This window comes from Symphodus melops (assembly GCF_947650265.1).
Source record: "Symphodus melops genome assembly, chromosome: 2".
Lineage (NCBI taxonomy): Eukaryota > Metazoa > Chordata > Actinopteri > Labriformes > Labridae > Symphodus > Symphodus melops.
Window position 1 is genome coordinate 10,022,508 of NC_136692.1, and position 21,141 is coordinate 10,043,648.

At 38.7% G+C, this 21,141-nt stretch overlaps 1 protein-coding gene across 3 annotated transcripts in view; it reads right to left on the reverse strand.

Annotated features, from left to right (window-relative positions):
- inpp4b (inositol polyphosphate-4-phosphatase type II B) overlaps positions 1 to 21,141 on the reverse strand; it is a 133,189-nt gene that overhangs the window by 49,440 nt on the left and 62,608 nt on the right. For all 3 annotated transcript variants that reach the window (XM_079337457.1, XM_079337456.1, XM_079337458.1), the window contains 3 exons: positions 11,043 to 11,154; positions 7,694 to 7,766; positions 3,259 to 3,406 (listed from right to left, as the gene is read on the reverse strand). In XM_079337457.1, coding sequence (XP_079193583.1) covers positions 3,259 to 3,406; positions 7,694 to 7,766; positions 11,043 to 11,154 — 333 coding nt within the window. The remainder of the gene's footprint in view (positions 1 to 3,258; positions 3,407 to 7,693; positions 7,767 to 11,042; positions 11,155 to 21,141) is intronic.

Sequence of the window (21,141 nt, forward strand, 5' to 3'; positions counted from 1 at the left end):
AGATTGAATTACATTTGGTTGATTTGACTATCATTGGCTATTTTATCACTGCTGATAGAAAAAGAATATTGGAATCTGTAATAGAGACATAAAGTAGCTGATGCAGTTAGTCATTTATTTTGACTGAAACATCGTACAGATAGTAGAGCATGAAACAATGGACACACAGTATTCAGAAGATTGTGTTAAATTGACTGAAGATTAATAACAGACTATATTTCCAATATGTCATGTGAGCACCTTTTATTCATGGTTTGAAACAGTACAGGTACATCCTAATCACAGAGGGCTCTGGTGTGAGGGGCCATAAAACTGTATCAGAGGCCATGAGCTTTATGAGAGAAGAAAAAATAAACTAGGCCTGTCAAATGATAACAACGAATCGATTAATTGCTCAATTTAAGGAGTTACAGTTAATCTTAATAATCACATATTTAATTGAGTTTTGCAAATCCATTTTTTTCACATTCAAAAGAAAAATAACTGGGCTTTTATTTTGAATCTTGCACTTTCTTACAGTGAAAGTATTTTACTGTACTTGTCTCAATTCAACCCTGCTTTAATTTAAAGTAACCTTTCTGAAAGCTTGACGGATAGGACATTAGCTTTACCGGGAAAAAGGAACTTGTTACCAAAAACTAACTGCACACAGCTGAGAGGAACAGGAAAAAAAGTTTGTATTTAATAAGGGGGCTATTACCTCAGACTCATCAACTGAGCTGTCTAGGAGCCTATAAAAGTGAAATGATCCATTTAAGACGCATTAGTGTTGAACATTTCAATGTCAAATCAATGCATCAATTTTAGACCTTGATTGCAGGTAACTAGTTAATGCTGACAGCCCTCGAAAAAAACATCACAATGACAAGCAACAAAACATTTCCACTGAACAACAAGAGTCATTAATTCTGACGCTGAACCTACAGAACAGTCGTGATGTCGAAATGTCACCTGTGTGATCTCAAACAACAACTGCTCTTGTTTATTAATTAGACAAGTAGAGGGGACATCATTTTCTTTCCCATTAATGAGAAAGCAGACAGCTCTTAATGAATGGGGTATAATTGACACCCACACACTGACACTTAACAACGCAAGCCTTAATTATTGTTCAAACATACACACACATACAAGCCACACAAACACACAAGAGGACACACAGCATCAAAACCAGAGTGACAAAAGAAAAATCTGCAAACTCGATTAAAACATGACTGCACACATCAATAGCCTGCAAACACGAGGAAGAAGATAATCACAGGGTGGTAAAGCAAAGTAAGCCACCCACAGTCCTCCATCAGTGTCACTCCTAACTTTGCAGCACTGGCTGAATCATTAAAAACATGAAACGAGCTTCAGCGTGAGACCGTCGTACATACAAGCTAAATGTAGAAGCAGTGTGGAGAAAGACGACATTCAAAGAGGATTATGGAGGAGGCGCTAAAGATACGGTAAATGTGCCTGTTGATAAACAAACACTGCGTATGGTTTGGAGCTGACTATGTGCTCATGAGCTGTATTATACAGATAAGACGTTTAATAAATATGCTGTAATTGTCCTCTAAATTTGGTTGCGATTGAAATGATTGGTTTGCAGAGCAGATCATCTTTATTTAAACAGGGAGGTTGCGAGGACACGTACCATGAACGGTCAAGGATTATGACAGATTCAAGGATTAGGAAGGTAGACTGAAAACACAGCTTGTATGGTCAATCGATCAATAACATCACAAAGTTTGTTTCACGTGTTGCAGAGGTTTTGATTGTGGTTGTGTGTGTTTTTGTTTTCATCTGAATGTGTCCTTGAACTCAAACAGTGATTACACTCAAATTCTATCCTCCCACCACTAAGTTAATCCAAACCTCTGATTGCTTCCTTTTGTGCCTTTTCCTCACATAGAGGGAGGTTTGAAATGCTCCAAAGGTCTGTGTGTATATATGTGAATGTATGCCTTTGTATGGTTTGTATGAGAAAGGGTTGCCAGGGACAACAGGGCAGCTGTGTTGATCTGCCTAGACAAACACTGGTCAGGAAGGAGGGAGGGTGCTCTTTCATCTTATTATGAAGGGTGCAGACTCAGTGACGGGTAAAACATCAGCTGCCTCTGACCTCGTCTCTACCTGTGCTCACTCTCAAACTGGATAAACTGGATTGGAATGGAATGGCTGATCCATAAAATGAAAACGTATAATCAGCATGTAGGAGAGTTATGGGAACAGCTTTGTATCAAACAAATAAGACTGTATGCATAATTATGTCTAACTGTGGCTGCTCCTGGCATTCAATAAGAGAATTTATGAGTGAGTCTTTAAATAAAACAGCATCATTTTGTCTGTTTGTTCTTTGTTATTTTAAGTGTTTTGTATTCTTTTTTTCTTTCTTTCTTTCTTTCTTTCTTTCTTTCTTATTAGCAACTCTTCTTTTATTTCCCTGCTGTAATAATCACTTAAAGGAACATAATGTATAATTAAATAGAATTTGTATTCTCTCTGTTTGTGGGTTTACAGAAGTTCACAGTCTGCCTAAAAAGATATTCCTGGCTGTTCATTCCTTCTGAACACGTGTCTGTAGTGTGTATATAAATACACTTATCTATAAATATAATACGAGAGACAGAAAAAAGAAAGCTGCATGACATCGTTTGTGTTCCTGTTTAACATTGACCTCTTATTCTTTTGTTGTTTTCTGAATAAATGGCTCCGAAAACAAAACCAATTCATAATACACATGCAGAGACTGCATGCAACCATAGATGTCCTCAATTAGCCGGAATGAAGTTGTAAGGTTTAACATTTTCATGACTTGTTCTTATAACTTTTCAAAGTTTCGCCTGATTCAGCACTAGTGGCAGGATGTTTAAGGAGCGTTCTTTCGTGCTTTGAGAGAGGATGAGGGGGAAGGTGAGCATGTGTTTGAATTAGACAATGTTTGCCCTTATCTGGATCCATAGATTTAGAAGCTTCTTTTGAAGTGATAAGCAGATCTGAATAATTTACTCCTCTCCAAATACAGTCGGAACTTTAAAATAATAATTTACATGGGAGAACTGGGTCGCGAAAGACTGTCTAGAAACTTCATACTCCTGATATTTGGCAAGTGAGGTATGACTGTCTTTTTTTTCTTTGAACTTTTGATTGTTCTTAAGGTTCTATGATGCCTGGACATAAAGAGGAACTAGGAGGAGGATCTATCTGATGCAATGATAAAGCTGGCGTTGACATCCAGAGGAGCAGAAGTATGATTACAGAGTGTCTTACCTTCCCATGTCCTCCTGAATGTACAGTGAGAGCAGCTGCTTGGGGATGCTAAAGGATAACGTGCACTCCTCCATTTGTTCCCGCACCAGCATCCACTTGCTGTCCACTGTTTGAAATCTGTACACCTTGCATACTGGGTTCTTGAACACTGAGAGAGGGAAAGAAAGATAACAAAGAAGGAAAGGATGGAAGAGGGATTAAACCGTCTGACATTGCAGAAATGTATCATGACCTCATCAAAGTTAGTTTCTAACTTTTTACATTTTACAGAGACAAAAACAGCCGATCTAAGTTAACATTGAAAGCAGCACTGATAGCGGTTAAGTTGTGCCCCAGGTACGAAGGCTTCAGTCCTACAAGTGGGTGGCCCAGGTTCAAGTCTGACCTGTGGTTCCTTTCTCACATGTCACTCTCCAGTCGCTCCTCCTCCATTCACTGTCCTATCAAATAATGGCAAAAGCCTAAAACTTGACAGTTCTTTGACTGTTTTAAAGCTCAAGGACGCTTCAGACACAAACTCGTCAAAATTCACATGAGGTATGAAACTAGAATTAAATTCTATAATCAATAAGTGTGTCTGCCATAGATAAGGTGTTTCACATTTTCTAAAGCCTCCTCTCTTACTGCAGAGTAACAGTCTGAAATGCAGAGTCCTTGTTCTGTTAATCCTTCCCTTATTATTTCCTCCATTTCCATTTTAATTGCTTGTTTATTTTATAAAAGTGTGGAGGACACATTGGAATCTTTTATATAACTTTACTTGATAACCTCACCACCCAGCTAAACCCATTCAGTTTTACTCATCTTCTTTATTTTTGCAGAGTGGCTAATAGCAGCAAATCGAAAGGCTGGAAAGGAAAAGACGCTCTAATGCTCTTATCTGCATGCTGGCAGCAGAGGGCAAGAAAGCTGCACGCCTTTAACACCGTTTACTGGCCCTGCTCCTTTCGAGAGCTGCAGTCAGAGAGGAAGTCACTCAATAAGTCGAGCTAAAGCACCCGGGGTGAAACGGTGACACTCTTGCTCGAGGCAGTCAAACATGCGTGGCATGAGTGAAATGTTTCCGCTTGAATTCTAAAGAAGGAGTAACACTTCTACTTCAGAGAACAGTCAGACTACCAAAACCTTCCTCTACATCGACCTGACCCAAGAGCGTCCTTTCTTCAAAGTCATCTGTCTAAGTGTCATTTGCTCACATACATTAGTTCAATGAGGTCCTTGAATGTAGATGGGTAAAAAAGTGCATGACAAAGAAATGTGTGTAACTATTTTGAGCACATGGAGAGTCACTGAAAAGTTGGTTAGCATAAAAAATGTTTTTCAAGGTCATATTTATTGTCAATTTTTGTGCTGGACATACAGAAAAATCGAAAAAATGTGTATTTCTGAGCCATGGTGTAAACTAACAGTAGAAAGATTTTAAAGCTATACAAAAATATAAAGGATAAAAATAAAAGTAAAGATTAACAAAACTTTCAAGATACTGTGCAAAGATGTGCATTTCGAAAAAAACAACAGCAACAACAACAAATGTGCATGGACTTGTATTACCCGCAGGTAAATAAATATAAGGCACTAACTTAGCGAATAAAATAATACATTTGTTCAACCATTATAAGGTCAATTGGAAACTACCAAGTGAAAAGTTATAAAACAGCCCAATAATACAGCTGTGAATCTCTCTTTTAAAAACAACTTCCTTAGATGTCAGCTAACCTGACTGCTTGCTTTCCTTGTGGTATATTTTGTATGTATATATACTTAAAGAAAACTGGTCTATTAAACCACTATGAATGGATCCCCATGGCACTGAGTCTCAGTAGATTGTTAACTATTAACTTAGATCTCCATCCTTTTTCTAAAAACACCACAAACATCTCATCCTCCTTCTCTTACATCATTTCTTCTTTCAAAAGTGTTCATTGTTTTGTGTTGTTCTTGTTCTTTCTTCAGTGTCTTTGAGTATTAAGAAAAGCTCTATATCAGTCTAATGAATAACCTGGTTTTATAATATTGTATATAATATTATTATACCATTTTCTTCATTAGTATGAAAATGTGCCCTGCTGTTTTGGATGAATCCAAAAGAGTTATTTTTGGGCTTTAAAAGGAGCTTGGAAGTGGGGTAAAAATATATTCATACTTAGTTGACATTTATCCTGGAAGAATATATTATTTACTCTGAAAAACTGCAGCTCCCTGACGGCCCATGAAAGTTTAAAAGACACACGTTATAAATGAAGCGCTATCTGGTAAGACTTTTATGAAAGGCAGTGGGCTGATAATCTTGAACATAAAGAAACGTAAAAGTATTTGCGCCAACGTTGTTTAAATCCCTGTTTAGAAATTCTTTATGAGCTATGTTCATGATTTTTAAGCATTTTTTATTATGTATACATAATGTATACAACAAAATGTGGATGCACTATAACTGAGTGCAGAATGAAAATACAAATACAGAAAAGGTAGAGCTAAAATGGCCTACAGAGAGCCTTATTACTATTCTCTAAAGGTGAAGTTAATTGTGAAATGAATGCCCATTAAGGTTAAGCTTGGTGTTAGTGTGACCTCAAGGAAAGATTCATAATTGCAACTAAATGAATTGAGGTATTCAGATTGGTTGGCATGGGAATGAGAAAAAGTGATTAAGTGAAATGGATGACAAAAAATGCATGGGGAAACAGGGGACACATGAAAAAGAGAGGTTCAGCAGAATGCTAATCAGTTAGAGCGACATTTTCTGACTTACACGTCCAAAAGAGAAACAGATTAACCTCTGAACTCCTCCCTTGCCACCAAACTAATCTGGCAACCAATCGGACGCCTCGGTTTCCCTCCACAACACCACTTAAGAAAATGACTTCCTGAGACGTGCTGCGTGTGGGCTCCCCAGTCGCACTGCTCTCTCTGCATGCTCATTTTGAGAGGTAATAAAAAAAGAAGACTAAATTGCATTATTCAATCTGGCAGGGTCTGCAGGGAGGATATTGTTTTGACGGGCTGCAGATGTGCACCTGAAAACGTGTCTGCAGCTCACTCGCTAATCACAGCAGAAACAGTAAGTGACAATGACACAAAGACAACAGGGGGGTGGCTGCTGGGGGGGTTCAGGGAGGCTTCGGGAATCTGTATAAAAGAGAAAACGGAAGTGTAACAAAGGAAGTGTTGAGATGAAAAAGGGAAACTAGTTTCCTGCGTCTCTTCTGAACAGTGACTGTAAAGTTTCATCACAACAGGAGCCGTGACCTTTTGATCCCGTCTGTCTCCACTTCTTTTAATTTTCATCTGAACTATTCTCTTTCTCTGCAAGTGAGAGAGCTAACAGTCTGTGTTGATGCTAAATTAGTCTCTGGCAGATAGCATAGCATTTTCTTCACGTGTTGAGTTAGTCCACAAAGAACTGGCAGCGTTTACATCATTGTCGGATACCCTCCAAGGATTCTACCGACTTCGAACACAAGAGTTCTTTTAATTGAAAGGAGGAAATTTGAATCAATAAATGTTAATGGCTCTTTCTGAAGTGGCCTCAAATCTTGCAATTGAGAAAGATGTTCAAGGACGAACAAGTTGTTGACATTACAGATTTACATTATGGTGAATTTAAGATAAGGGATGTCATGGTGTCTTAACATCCACAATGCTACTTTACAATAGGATCTGTCCTTTGTGGAATTACATAGATGTTTGTACTCTTATAATGAATAGTCAACTGGTTATTGCATGTGTATATGTTTAACTAACATGAAATTATGTGAAAACATTGGGAAAGTATTCTGCTACTGTATAAAGTAAAAAACAAGTGGTCTAAAAACTCTGCATTAAACCTTATAGCATGGCTTCATCCTTCCCATGATTTCTCCTACTATGCTATGCTGATGACAACCAATTCTTTATGCCAATACCACAAGAGGACATCGCATTCTCTGCAATAAATACATCATGCCCTTCCGATATCTTTAAATGGATGGATGAACGCCAATATCCAGCTTAGACCAACCAAACTCGTGCCCACAAAGTCTGCCGAGAACCTAGGTGTCATGATGGATGACCAGCAAACGACGTTTATGTTACATGCTTTTGACAATTTGACCATTACAACATCAGAAAGATCAGACCCTACCTGTCAGCGTATGCTACACAGCTCCTGGTACAGGCTCGTATGATATCAAGCATTGACTACTAAAATTACTTTCTGGCAAGGTCTTCCTGCATACACGATCAAACCACTACAGATGACTGAAAACGCAGTAGCATGACTGGACCCAAAATCGAACACGTCACTCCGCTCCATTGTGGACCAAAGCCCCTGCTAAATGAGAAATTGCACTTTCGTCCAATTTGTAATATTTGTTTCTTATCTTTCCTTTGTTCACAGTCATTTAGCAATAAAGGGATGCATGTGTTAACTGCAGTTGTTAAAGAGTGTAAATCCTACCTGGCCCAGTCAATGGGTTATTTTCTCTGTCGATGGTTGCATGGTGGGATGCAGACTCACAGACCATGGGACACTGAAAAGGAAACAGACAGAAGGAGAGAAACAAAGCAAACAAGTATTACTTGACATCTATAGTTTTATACGAGACAACAAACAAGAAAATGACATAGTATTAATAGGAGGGGAAACCTTAAAGAAGGCTTTAACTATGATTAATACTTATGAGGCGCTTCAGTGTTTACCCCACCTTACTGGTAGTAGCCTATGACCAATTTTTCATCTCACATTTAAGTGGTAGTTTAGTGATGAAAATGCTTTTGTAAGCATTTTCATTCAGAGAAAATGTCACATTAGTGTCATGCCGGCAGTTCGTAGCACCATGTCTGTGTCTTATTTAACCAGCATGATCCAAGCTGGCTCCACACCAACAGAATTCATATTCTTTCCCATTAGATTGTTTGACGTTAACACAATTTGACACTCTTAATATGCTGAGTTTATTACAAGTACGTTATGAAAATAACCATGCATGTAATGTCGGACTAATCTAATGCGCAAATAGCAAATGTTTGATTTGTGTTTTTATAACTATAATACTTTCATTAAATTTAAATTTACAATGTGCTGTTACAAACAGGCACACATTTCTACACATCCTACATTCAAACACCATAAGGAACTATTTTCTAGAAAGGAGCAGAGCCTTCACTGCAATCAGTGATGTCACAGCAGGTGACAACTGAAGGAAACCACCTGCTGCTTCACTGTCTCGACTCGACAGTTTATTACATCCACTAGCATTTCAGTCTCTCCTCATCAGTAGTGTACAGTATTTTTCTCACACAGAATAACTGTATGTAACCAAAACATACAGTGTTCTTAATTTACAGACAGGGAACAGCAGCACAGCTTTTACCCTGTGCTTTCAGTCTGCTTTATAGTGTGATTATTTACAATATACTGTGATACTGTGACAATTAACCTGTGTTTCATTAGATACTGTAAAGTACACTTTAAATTGCATTAATGGTTCACAATGACATCAGTGACAGATTTACTCTTCTAAAAACGAAAGGGTTGAAACCAGAATTGCTATTATTGCTTCACAAGATGATAGCATGTAGCACCTTCAAAATATGGTTACATTACAACACAGTAAACAAGGAATTAATACAATATCTTTATCTATTTTTTACTTAACCTGTAATTCAACAAACAAATAGTTTCAGGTCTTAAGAGGTGACTTTTGTGTCCATATGTAGTTAGCTAGTAAAACCAGTATGTTAATGAAGGCAGGTGGTGCTATACCTTTTTCTTATTCAGGCCTTCTTATACATATTAACAAAAGCCCCTTGTTGTTTGTCCATGTTATCTTGCTGCCCTACATTTTTTTATTGAAGTACATTTATAAAAGTATATATAATAATATATACTAATAATATAATATCAAAGTGTAAAGTTCATTTAACCAAGGTGTAGATCTATCTATCTGTACACTCTGCTACTCAAAAAACCCTTGAATGTTCATGTCAAAAGGATATGTCCGCTTTGCCTCTGATATTAAAAACCTTCAATGCCTTTTGATGCATTCACTCTGGGATTCCTCTTCAAAGCAAAACTGACAGCTAACCATCATTTCACACACTGTATGTCAGCTCTGCCCTGTCTGATGAACCATTTAACACAGTCAGACAGCCAAACCTGTCCCCAGAACAGGATTTTAATGACTGCTAGGAACAATCCATCAGCTTTCCTGGTTGAGAAACTGATCTTGAATAAACTTGACACCCAGCCGAAACCAAGGATCCTCAGAGATACTCCAAAATAAAATGTGCCAGCTGAACAAAACATGTGGCATCTGGAAATTTCAGTGAGCCTTTCACAGAGGTGTCTTATTATGAAAAGTATTAACAATGAGCCAAGGAACCCAGCTGTGAAAGGAGTCCAATTGTAATGGTTGGCAGCAGGCAGCATGTGTTCTATGGCTCTTTGATGACTAAAATATGCAAAGAGGTCAGATCAAAGGTGACTGGAGTCTCTTTCTTGTTTCACATGACTGTTTTTGCACGGTCAGTAGCATATTCATGATGTATGATCAAACAAGTGCCTCCTACTCCCTCACAGACACACAATGTATGCTAAAGAAAGACACGCATGTACTCAACAAAGGTAAATTAAACAAGATCTTTCCGTCTTGTGAGTCTGGAGTGTCAAGTGAGCCCTTGCTAATGTTCTTCACATGCCTTTCCTCTATTCCTCCCTTCATCTTAGGCAACAGAAACAACACACACGGGGATATATTCTGTGACAACACAAGCAAACACACACACACACACACACACACACACACACACACACACACAAACACACAGGGCAACATGTTCATCAAGGTGACATGGGCAGATTGTCAGTGACACTTTGGAGCCTACTAGGGAACCTCCCTGCACCAGCAACAGAGGCAGGCAGGAGCAAAAGTCAGTCAGCCATGCAGAAGCCCTTGGTCAATTATATAAGACAGTGATTCATGCACGCACACGCACACACACACACACACACACACACACACACACACACACACACACACACACACTTCAAATCAAAAGCAGGCAAGGACTTCAAGTCTTCCCGTTGCCTTGCCGAGCTGTGCTGTAGTTGGAGAAAACCAGAATGATCCCTTTTACAGATCAGAAACATCATTAAAGCCACTTCTTTACTTTTTAATACTCTGACTCTGCCTCCACAGCACACACTCATTTGACAATTCTAAAAGGAAAAGAATAGAAAATTACATGAAATCAGAGTACATACAACTTCATTTTTGGTGTGCCGGCAACCCATTTGGATGACACAATCTTCATTTTTAACATCAAACTCTGCAGGGAAAAAACCCCCCCCAAAAAAACGTTCCTTCCTCTTTCTCTCCCGTGATTCTGTGAATCTGTGAGTCACTTCAGAGCTGAGTTAAGCCGTATGTATTGTATGAGATTAGAGTGGAGAAGTGGGGGTGTGGTGCCATTAAAGTCCCGTTCAGGTAGAATTATCCACTTGGTCATTTTAAGAAAGGTTACAGGTCTGGCTACACAATCCAGAGTCTATTGAATATAAGTCTGAATGCTAATGAGGGCCTTCCCTCTTTAATCTTTCCTCTATATGAAAGAGAGACAACGCAAATGTGCTCAGGGAAGCAGACACTACACTCACACACATCCCCCTAAATCCCTATTAGGGTTTACTGAAGTTTATTTAATCTCATTGGAGGACTTGAGCACTGCCAGTCTAATCCTAGCATTAGCGCTAGGCATTTGAAGCATTGAGGCTCCTGCTTTGTCTCTTTCTCTTGCAGTCTTACTTTCTGTGATTGTATGTCGGTGGTGATGTGGTCTATGTCAACCTCCTCCATCTCCCCCATCTTCAGACGGCTCACCACCACTGTTCCCGCTGTGCACACACCATCAGATGACCTAAAGGGAGACAGAGAAATAGATACAGAGTGTTAGCTACGTCATATAATCTGTTGGATAAAAGTCGGTTCTGCTCTCTCCCTCCATCAGCCTGAAAAAATGTTCATCTCTGTGTTTGCACCCCCAAACTCATCTTAATAAGCTTATTTCCTGCCTTATTTCCAGACTTGAACAGGTTGCGGAATAATAAAGCTGTTAGGATAAAAAGTGGAATCAGGAGGTGAAAGCTTGCACTTTAGGGACTTCTTTTTCTGGAAGATTTTGCAGAAGAGTTAGCATGCTGAATAAAGCAGTGCTGGCTCCGGTAATAAGGTTGATGGGGGTGTTTAAACGACCGCCGAAAAACCTAGACTAGGACCTGACAGACGAGAAATTGATACTAGAGTTTTCATATATCAGGGAGCCCGACCAATAACTTTCCCAATCATGGAACTATGATTAAGGAGCTGATAGAAAATCCATAGTATTGGCAGCAGGACAGGTGCTAGCAAATGAAGAAAAATGGCCCCTTGGCAGCACACAAGCAAGATGATCACCTTAACAGACCCATCCCTAATGTGCTCAGTTCCACTCCGGCTCAAGAAAATATTGGCTGTTGTGTGCCAAGAGAATGGTCCATGGAGACATGGGGGTGAGGTGGGGAGGGGACACACCTCTGACGGAGGAGGAGAAAACACTAGGATGGTGATAGAAGCAGAAAGGATGCTTTCAAGGCCAATCCATCTTGGTCAGACACAAGGGAGGAAATCTAATCACACCCAGGAGAGAAGAGGAAAGGAAAAGAAGGAGATGAGGAGAGGTAGGCAGGATTGTGAGGTACTAGAGTCGAGGAGGATTTGGGGGTTGGGAAAAAGTGTCTCTGCTGTGGGACATTGGGAGTGTCAGTTAGCACTTAATGTCTTACAGCAGTCCCCGAGCAGAGAAAATAACATTGGTTGCTTTATAAATCTAATCAGTGTCCCTTGCCAGACACCTGTCTCAGTGTTTACTCATCTTTCTGCCCCCCCCCCCCCCCCCCCCCACCTCAACATCTCTCTCTCTCTCTCTCTCTCTCTCTCTCTTAGCAGCACAGAGGACTGAGGCACAGTAAAAGAAAGTCACCCTGACTTTGAACAAACAGTGTGTACCGACAGTGGCCCACACATAATCGAGGAAATGGAGATTAACATGCATCTCGTTCAGCAACAGTCCTCCCTGGACAAACCTTAGGGGTTACAGTGGCCCTGTACTCCTTAGATTGCTCTGCCTCAATCCACTAATGAAACTCTCATTTTAAACAGACAGAGGAGACTTTGTAACTGATTGATGCCTCTGAGAGGTAGATTGTATTTTTTTGTTTTTGTAACTCAGCACCTGTTCACATACAATCTTTAGTGGTATATGAGGACTGGAACTGATGAGCAGCTCAGTGTTCGACTTGATTTAGTTTGAACATCACATTGCTGGGTTACATGATACATCCTGCCACAATCAAGAAGGAAAAAGGGAAGAGAGTTACTTCTTGGCGTTTTTGCAGTTTCAACTCCCACTTTGACCGACCTCCAATTCACTTTTAAAGGGTCTAGAAAGCTGTGGATGAAAAATATCCCCTCCCTTCTCCACCCCCTCTCTCTTTTTCCGTCTGTTTGAGCTGGCAGGGAAACAAATCTGCAGACTACTCTTTGCCTGTGAGCCCATCATTTTCCAAATCTAATTGGCCCTGGATCCATTTTATGACAACACTTAATCAGACATCTTCGTTAAAGTGAAAAAGTAAAAATGTTCACTGAGTGTCTATAAATAATTTGAATGAGAGAAAAGTTTAAAATCCACAGTGCTTCCTCTGAATAATAGCATTATGAATCACATCTTTATTGGTGCATTTAAAGAATACCAGAGCATTTTAATTCAACATAATCCTGAGATCAAATGTTACGGTTGGGTTTGAATTAGTCTGTTTCCTGCAGATGTTCAGATAAGTTTATTTCCTTACTGAATGATGTTGTTTCATGCATACTTTGTTTTGAATGCTCTGTATGAGGGGGGAATATATACTGAGTTAGGTTAAAATACAAAGTTGGAGAACTTAATCTAATTAAAAATGATCATGCCGACTGTTCAAAATGTGCCAAATATTCAAGTGAAGTTAAAGTGACAGTCTTTGTAAACAGTTTGCTGCTGAAACAATGACTTCAGAAGTGTCTGTCACAGGGCAGTTTTTAGTCCAGAGAAGTTGGACATCTCAAACAATAGAGAAGTGTTTCAATAAAATGAAAAACAAGTATCGACCCTAGACAGACCCTACGGGAAAATGTCTAGACCAACCGGTCATATCTTAAAGCTTGAAAGCTAAATTATTTTTCTTGTTTGAGGAGTTTGAGAAAATGTGTTCTACCCAGCTGGTTGTGTTATTCCATTGTTTACCTTTAAAGGGATTTGACAGTCTAAAGGGGAATTGACAGGCAAGTAGAGGGAAGTAAATGGCCAATAAATTCCCTTTTTTCTCATACCTGAGGAAGAAAAATATAAACAAGGGGGCCGCGAGTAGTCTAGTGGCTAGTGCACACGCCACAAGTGTGGAGGCTATGGCTGTCCAAGCAAGCTGCAAAAGTTCAAATCTGACCTGTGGCAAATTTTCTGCACATCACTCTTCTTTCCTACATATAGCCTAAATAGGCTATCTGAGTCTTTAAACTATGAGTTGATACAATTCATCAAAACAACTTTAAATCTGCACCACTTCTGTTTCTCGGTAGGAGTCTCAGAGGAAACACCTCAAAGGCCAAATAATGAAGCAAAACCTATTGGCATTTTCACTCAAAAGGGCTTTTTCTTAAACTTTAGGAAGCTAAAAAATACACAGCTGGACCTGCTGAAACTTTTTTTTTTTGCCTCTTGCTCTGAAATTCTTCGAGAGGAGATTTTTTTAGGAGTCCTTTAGGGCACCCTCAATCTGTACAGTGCCTGTGGAACGGAATTGGACAGAGAAAACTAATTGCCAGGATCCTACACAGGCAACAAGAACGCTATAGCCTTGAAGTGCAGCAGTGGAAGTGTAGATGGTATTCTTGACCTATATAAAGCTGGACGGTTGGGCTAAATATAGCGTTGGCTAGTTTTCACTGAGGACAGATGTTAGGACATAAGGCTGTAAAAATGGGGAATGCCAGAATTCGGGATTGATAATTGGGGTCTTGATTTTAGCTGGGGATGAATAACATTATCATGTGACTCAGCAGTAATTGCATTTCTTGCAACAGGAAGACTGACTCAATCAATAAGACACTGCCGGCATTGTTCATAAGGTTGGCTGAAATTACCAAGGGACTCTACACTGAGCACACACTCTGCTGCTTGTCTGGACCACTTGAAGTACATTTCCAAAGAAAAACACTGCCTTCAATTCCTTTTGATGAAAAAGATCTCCATGAAAAAATATACAGTTTAATAATTCTGAATCTAAAATATATTCAAAGGGTTTTGTAGAAATCAATTTGCTAATTTTATAGTATATACTTTACTAATCCCCACGGGGGAAGTTCTGGTTCCTGACATTTAGAACATTTTGAAGCATTGGCATGCTCCGGACTTTTGTTTTTGCTGAAAAATTCTCATCCAAAACAAGCTGATCTATCCAGAATACACCAGTGGGCTCAATCTCCACCACATCCAAATTCAGGCAATGTGAAAAAATCTGTTTGTGTGTTGAAATACATCTGTAATAAGCTGCAGAGGAGCTATGTCAGGGCAAGATGAAAACTCACACAAGATTTGTGAGTTTTAACGCATCCTATTTGTTCCAGTTCCATCACACAAGCTGCTGTATTCTTGCATGAAGAGAACTGTCTCCACACTGCATTTACTTCTATGTTAGTGCTTAGCTAGTGTCAGAAACAGTCCAGGATGAGCTGTTTTCACAGAAGGAGCAAGGTAGAAAAAAATATCCAGAGGAGAGGCTTTTTTTCTCCAAGAACTTATATTTATGCAGGCCAGGACTCAAGGATCATCAGGTTTGTTATGTGCAATATCTGTGCAGCAAGTCAGAGGTGAGAAGTGTTGAGAAAACAACAACAAGATGGCATAAAAAAAAAGTACACATGGAGAGAATCTTTTGTGTTTCGCAAAAACGCATGATTCAAAAGCAAAGAGAAAATCTAAATGTAACCTTACATAGAAATAAGAGAGAAAGAAAAACACAATGTTTCCTAGATGATAACATTTTACGTGTATACTGTATATTCATCGATTTCAGAAGTGAACAGCAGCTTATGTACTGAATGTTAATTGTTGTACTGAATAATTGCAGTGATGCAATTTTTGGCATCAGGATTTATTTTGGCACAAAAAACCATTAAATCTTCTAGTTTTAAATATATTAGACATTGAAGTGATATCCTGGTGAGTTTTGTAGCACATTTGTATCTGCCATAGCAAAACAAGGCTTTGGTCTCAAGAGAATCCGACCCCTCTGTGTCTGGATGAGGTTCAGGTATGAATGGGTGAGGAAAACATTGTCACTTCAACTACATATGTGTTTGCCAGGGTCCTAAAGACGCCAAAAAGCATGGCAGTAAAATCTTACAAAATGTCACAGTATAAACCGTGGTATGGAGGGCAGGCTGCACAGCAGGCTCTTATGAGACTGGAAAATGGGGCTTCATATTTTGCATACTATTTTCCTCTTTTTCCTCTCTAAAGAAACTCAGATAACATTTACTCTGTAACTTAAACATCAAAATAAAACACGTCCCTGTGAAGTTGATGGTAAATCGAATGCTTTGAGATTTTCTTCTCTTCCAAACTATGAAAACGCCCTTATTCACATATTCAGTATTTACAAGCTCATTCACACACTAATTCATACATTGATGGAAGGGGATGCTATGTTAAATGCCCATCAATATGAACTACTTGACCGATGATACCTCGACAGGTGGACTGCTGGAGCAGGGTTTGAACCGTAAACCTTTCTATTGAGAGATGACTGACTCTACCACTGAACCACAGCTGCCAAAAACAGCTTTATAAGCTGGTCCGACATGTTATGACCAACCAAAGGGACTGATACACCCAGCTTAGTGTGGTTGTATTTTTATACCACTGGGAGGGAACCTTTAGATCAATGTAACTCACAGCTTCTAATTGATTCAAGTCATGTGGCCAAGTATTTTTTGTCAATAAATAAATAATTAAGGCAAAGCCATGAGTGTCAATCTTAAGTAAAATTTGAATTATGTTCTTTCAGTCTTCACCTCGCCATACCAACACGTTGACTCACCACACATGACTTTGTATGGTTCCACTGCTCAGGGCTGCATTAAACAGTCCAGTTGTGTCACTGTAGCAGAATATGAAATATAATAATTCAGTTAAGATGAGTAATCAAAATGTGGACAAGTTCTTTACTTTGCAATGAAGATGGCTGGCATTGGTTCAGTGTGAAGCCATTGAAACAGCTAAGTGCAGATCAATGACAATTGAATAAGCGTGGGCCGAGAAGCTGTTAGAGTAGGAGAGGGCATGTGATACAGGACCAAAGAGTGTACTGTATGTCCTGATGATGAACTTCATTCCCATTTACTCAATAATTACTAATTACAAAATTAGGTGGTAGGGGGTCTAAATAAACGCTGGCAAGTCACGCTGCAATGCATGAAAAAAATCCCGACAATGGATCTCACTCATTCATCAGTTTCTAAAAAAAAAACAAAGAGGAAATCACAGTCTGCTTCATGTGTAATGACTCAGAGGCAGAGGGAGAGTCGATGCCCCCACAGTGAGCCACTAAGGCGTCATAATTATTTCTCAACAAACTGTAAAAGAGCTGACAAAACACAGTCTCTTTTCATTTCTGTCAACAGATGCTTTTTTGTCCTGTAATTACTCTTTAAAAATGGAGGGAACCAGCAGTATCCAGAGTGCCAATGATTGTGAAAAGCGGGCACTTACTGCAGGATAGGAGGTAAGTTTTTGTGTTTGAATGGACTCATGGTTACATTTTCCTTTTTTAATCAGAGGAATTACACCTATTTGTTTGCCTGCTGAGAATCGGATGTAAAGATTGATAGCGCCTCTATCCGTCAGCCAAATATGAAACCAGGAGAAAGAGCTAGACTGACTATTGTCAAAACCAACACAATTAGGATACCAGAAATTCTAAAGCACACTCTTTTTTATCTGATATGTACAAAAAAAAAAAGAATAATTGATGGATGTTGGCCGTTTTATGCTTTTTAAGGACTTCTTAACTATGTAGTGATGTTGCAGAGTTACTGCAAAGCAACTGCTTGTCTTGAAGCAAAGCTGAGCGAAGCAACATTTGCCAACTACTAGCTACAATTTTGGGGGTAAAAGATAGGAGGAAACAAAGATGTGGCATGTGATTGTTATGAGACTGAAGCCTGGAAAGCTGCAGCTATATTTTGTCATCTTGGTCTGGGTCCTGAGAGACAGAACAGAATGTAGCCATAAGGAATAGCAGCTTTCCTGAGGAATGGCAACCCTCCTCAGGGGAGGAAGCATAAAAAGAATTCCTCCAAAACAACAGTCTGTGCATGTGTACGTGCTTCAGAGGGACAAAGAGTGTGTATATGTAAGTGAGGAACAGCGAAGCAGATGGAAAGTAAGAGCCACTGTTATAGTGGTGATGCAGTACAATGGTGGCTCATGCCTCACAACAGGACGAATAAACATACAACGGTTGATGAGGAGTGTGTGGCTAAATATCTGACTTTGGTAAAAGCCTTCCATAAAATATCACAACAGTCGATCAGTCCAAATATTTACCAAGTAGCATAAGCGCACATAAATCCTTTGGAGATTGCATTATTTAAAAAAAACATGATCATGCTAACTCATTTCATTAACAAGGATTTATTTTTAACTCATTAAATGCTCCAGAGCAGAGAGGTGCAGAGGGTTTAGCATCACCCTTTAAAATTAAACACATAAAACAATTAGCCTAATAAAAACTACTACTAATACTTATTGCTTACTCCTTTTAGGTATAGCACACATATATGTGATAGTTTTATCAGTTTACTATTAATCTTGTTGAGTTGTTTATAAAACTTCTTGTTACTCTTGGACAAATTACCATTATAATAGTTATCTCAAACCACTTTAACACAGTGTGTGATTTTTTACGAAGAATCCTTTTATTTGTGCTCTTCTTGTTTTGTTTTAATTTGTATCTCCACTTCATTGTAAACGAGGGAACCGTCAGTGATTATCGAGACTTAAGAAAAGGTTTCAAATTAAATGAAGATAAAATTGAACTCACCACAGGTCACATCATTATGCATATGTAAAAGTGTTTCAGAGGTTTTTAACATAATCTAAGACAAGGTAGAATAACTAGATGGTTTTTCTATAATTTGGAGTTTGAGTTTAGTTTTAGACTGATTAAAAGCTCTCCATCATGGACACATACTCTGATGTGTGTATAGTTCCGAAGATACAAATGAAATAATAAAATATAAATCTGAGCAGCAGACAGTGTGATGATGACATCTCTCAGCATCCTCAACTCAGACTGACCTCCTGGAACAAAGACTCAAATTAAACCTTTAGCTGGGATAGTTCAGGAAAAACTTCAACTTGTGAGGTGAAGAATGAGTAATTACACTTTAGAAAAAGAGGAAAGCAGCTCAACAAAATCAACTCCACTCACTTAGACAAGTCTGATGCAACCTTCAGCTAAGGGAAAAGCTCGCAAGTGTGTGAACCCTGAGTAGGAATTGATTGGTTACACTATTGTTTCACAAGGCAAGATCACATTTTTATCCTTGATTCTTTCTCTTTAGTATCATTTTTAAATCACACACAGACCAACTCAGCAGAGACAGCTGGTGACACAGTCAATGAATAACTAAGTATTTATCCACCCACCAGTACACCCACCATGCTGAGGCATCTCATAAAATGTCTGAAAAAGACATCTGAAAATGTGTTATTAAAGCTTTACCTACACATAATGAGAGAGAAAAAAACTCATGAAAGGCAAAGAATTGAATCAAAATATGTGCCGCATCCAGATACAGAATATGACATTCAGTGAGTCTGAGGCCAAGTCTAATTTTAAGAGTCAAAACCACTTATAAAGTACAAGAAGAAAGGTCAACCAAACTTGTGCTACCAAACCCAGCCTTACAAATCAGGTTATGCCTTGAGAAAAGAACTCCCTTTCTCCTTTCTCATGCATGAAGGAGATTTAAGAGCTGTGCTGATAAAGGCCATTGGTATAGACAAGGTAGAGTTATAAGAGGTAGTTAGAATTCAGCATGGGCTCCTTCTCAGAGTGTTTAAAAGAAGCAGAGACTGGGTTCTGTAAAATGAAAAATGTAACAGCGACCAATGCTGGAATGGGATTTTAATGCAAATAGTAGAGTGTATATTCACTTTTAAAATAATAGAATCTCTGTGCTTCCAAAAAGACCAAAACTTAGAGCGATATGAAATATGTCTTTGCTTCTCAAAAAAAAAAAAAAAAAGAGGAAGAGAATAAGTGCATCCTAGGGACATAAATGTGCTGGGCTTAGGCAATTAAAACAATATTTGAGTCAATGGTTAAAAGGATTTCATGAGTGCATATGGGAAGAAAGAGACACTAATCCAGTGTTAAGGAAACGTCAGAAGGGATTTCTGAATCTTTGGTGTGAAATGTCCCAAATATACCTGCATTACCATTGGTACTCTATAGATACCGCCAAAGATGAAAACACTTAAATATACATAATATTTCTCTAAACAATTGACAATTTCTACTTTAAGGCCTGCTGTACAATATGGTGCACCTACACACGTGATTTTACAACATTTGGTTTCGACATTTTTGTCCATGTTTGCAACTCTAACTTTTATGTTTTGATCACATCCGTGATCTGATTTGAAAATAAATGAAAGGGTTTGTAGATATTTAACTTCACAATCAAAATCTACGAGATCAGTCTTTCATACATCACCACTGCAGTCTGTTTGGAATGAGTGTTGGAATGTCTGTATATTTTTTCTATTTTCTTTAACCTACACAATGTGCACTACTTGTAAGAAGTAACACACTGATACACCCTACAAGAAATAGACACATTTGGATATTTAAACCCATATCAATGCTTCAAATATAGACAGCATTGCATTATTGAGGTGCAAGATATTAAACAGTCACCCAGACAGGATATTATACATGACCTCTGCTTCTACAGTGCACACATTGTAGCTGGGGCAAAAGAAAAAGATTACTTTGCTCTCTATTACATTGCCCTAGCGGGATGCTTTAATGATGGAACACAACAATTTAATCTGAGAGCACAAATAGAGCATGGCATGAAAATAAACAAACAAAAACCTACAACAGATTATTTTTACACACCTTCTCTCACCCTCCATTTATTTCATCACAATTATTATCCTCTGATCCCTTCGTGAGCTGTGCCCCTAGCATACCTGAGCACCACTTCAAGATGCTTTTATTAAATCTCCCTCTCCCATCTTTGACTCAGAACACATTGCATGTTTCCATCTCTTTAACCTATATGTGTTATGCTCCAAAGAGATGAGCCAGATGAGGGTCCTGATGAATAATTGGCCTCAACTAATAATTCTCACTGTATTGTTATCAATGTGCTTAATATGGATGTTGGTTTATCATTCAAGACTTTGAGTTATCCTTGATGTTCTTACTCAGTTTAGAGGACTTGTGATTACTAAAATGTAATGTTTTATGGAATTTTTGTGTCCCTAATTTTTTTCTTTGTGTTTCATTTTCTTTTGCAGCATTGGCCAAGTTAGTTATTTTCATATTCTGCCCATGAGCCCTAAAGCCTAGGGGGGCTTACAGATTATGCAGAAGAACTGTGCAGTGGAGTAGCGTTTTTTTGTGTTGAAGGAGTAAAGTGAGGAGGCCATATGTGCATTTATTTAGTGTATCCCCTCTTTCACATTTATTGTGGTATGGTTTGTATTACCATATGCTACTGTATACTAAAGAAACATTGTGTGCTGGCATGC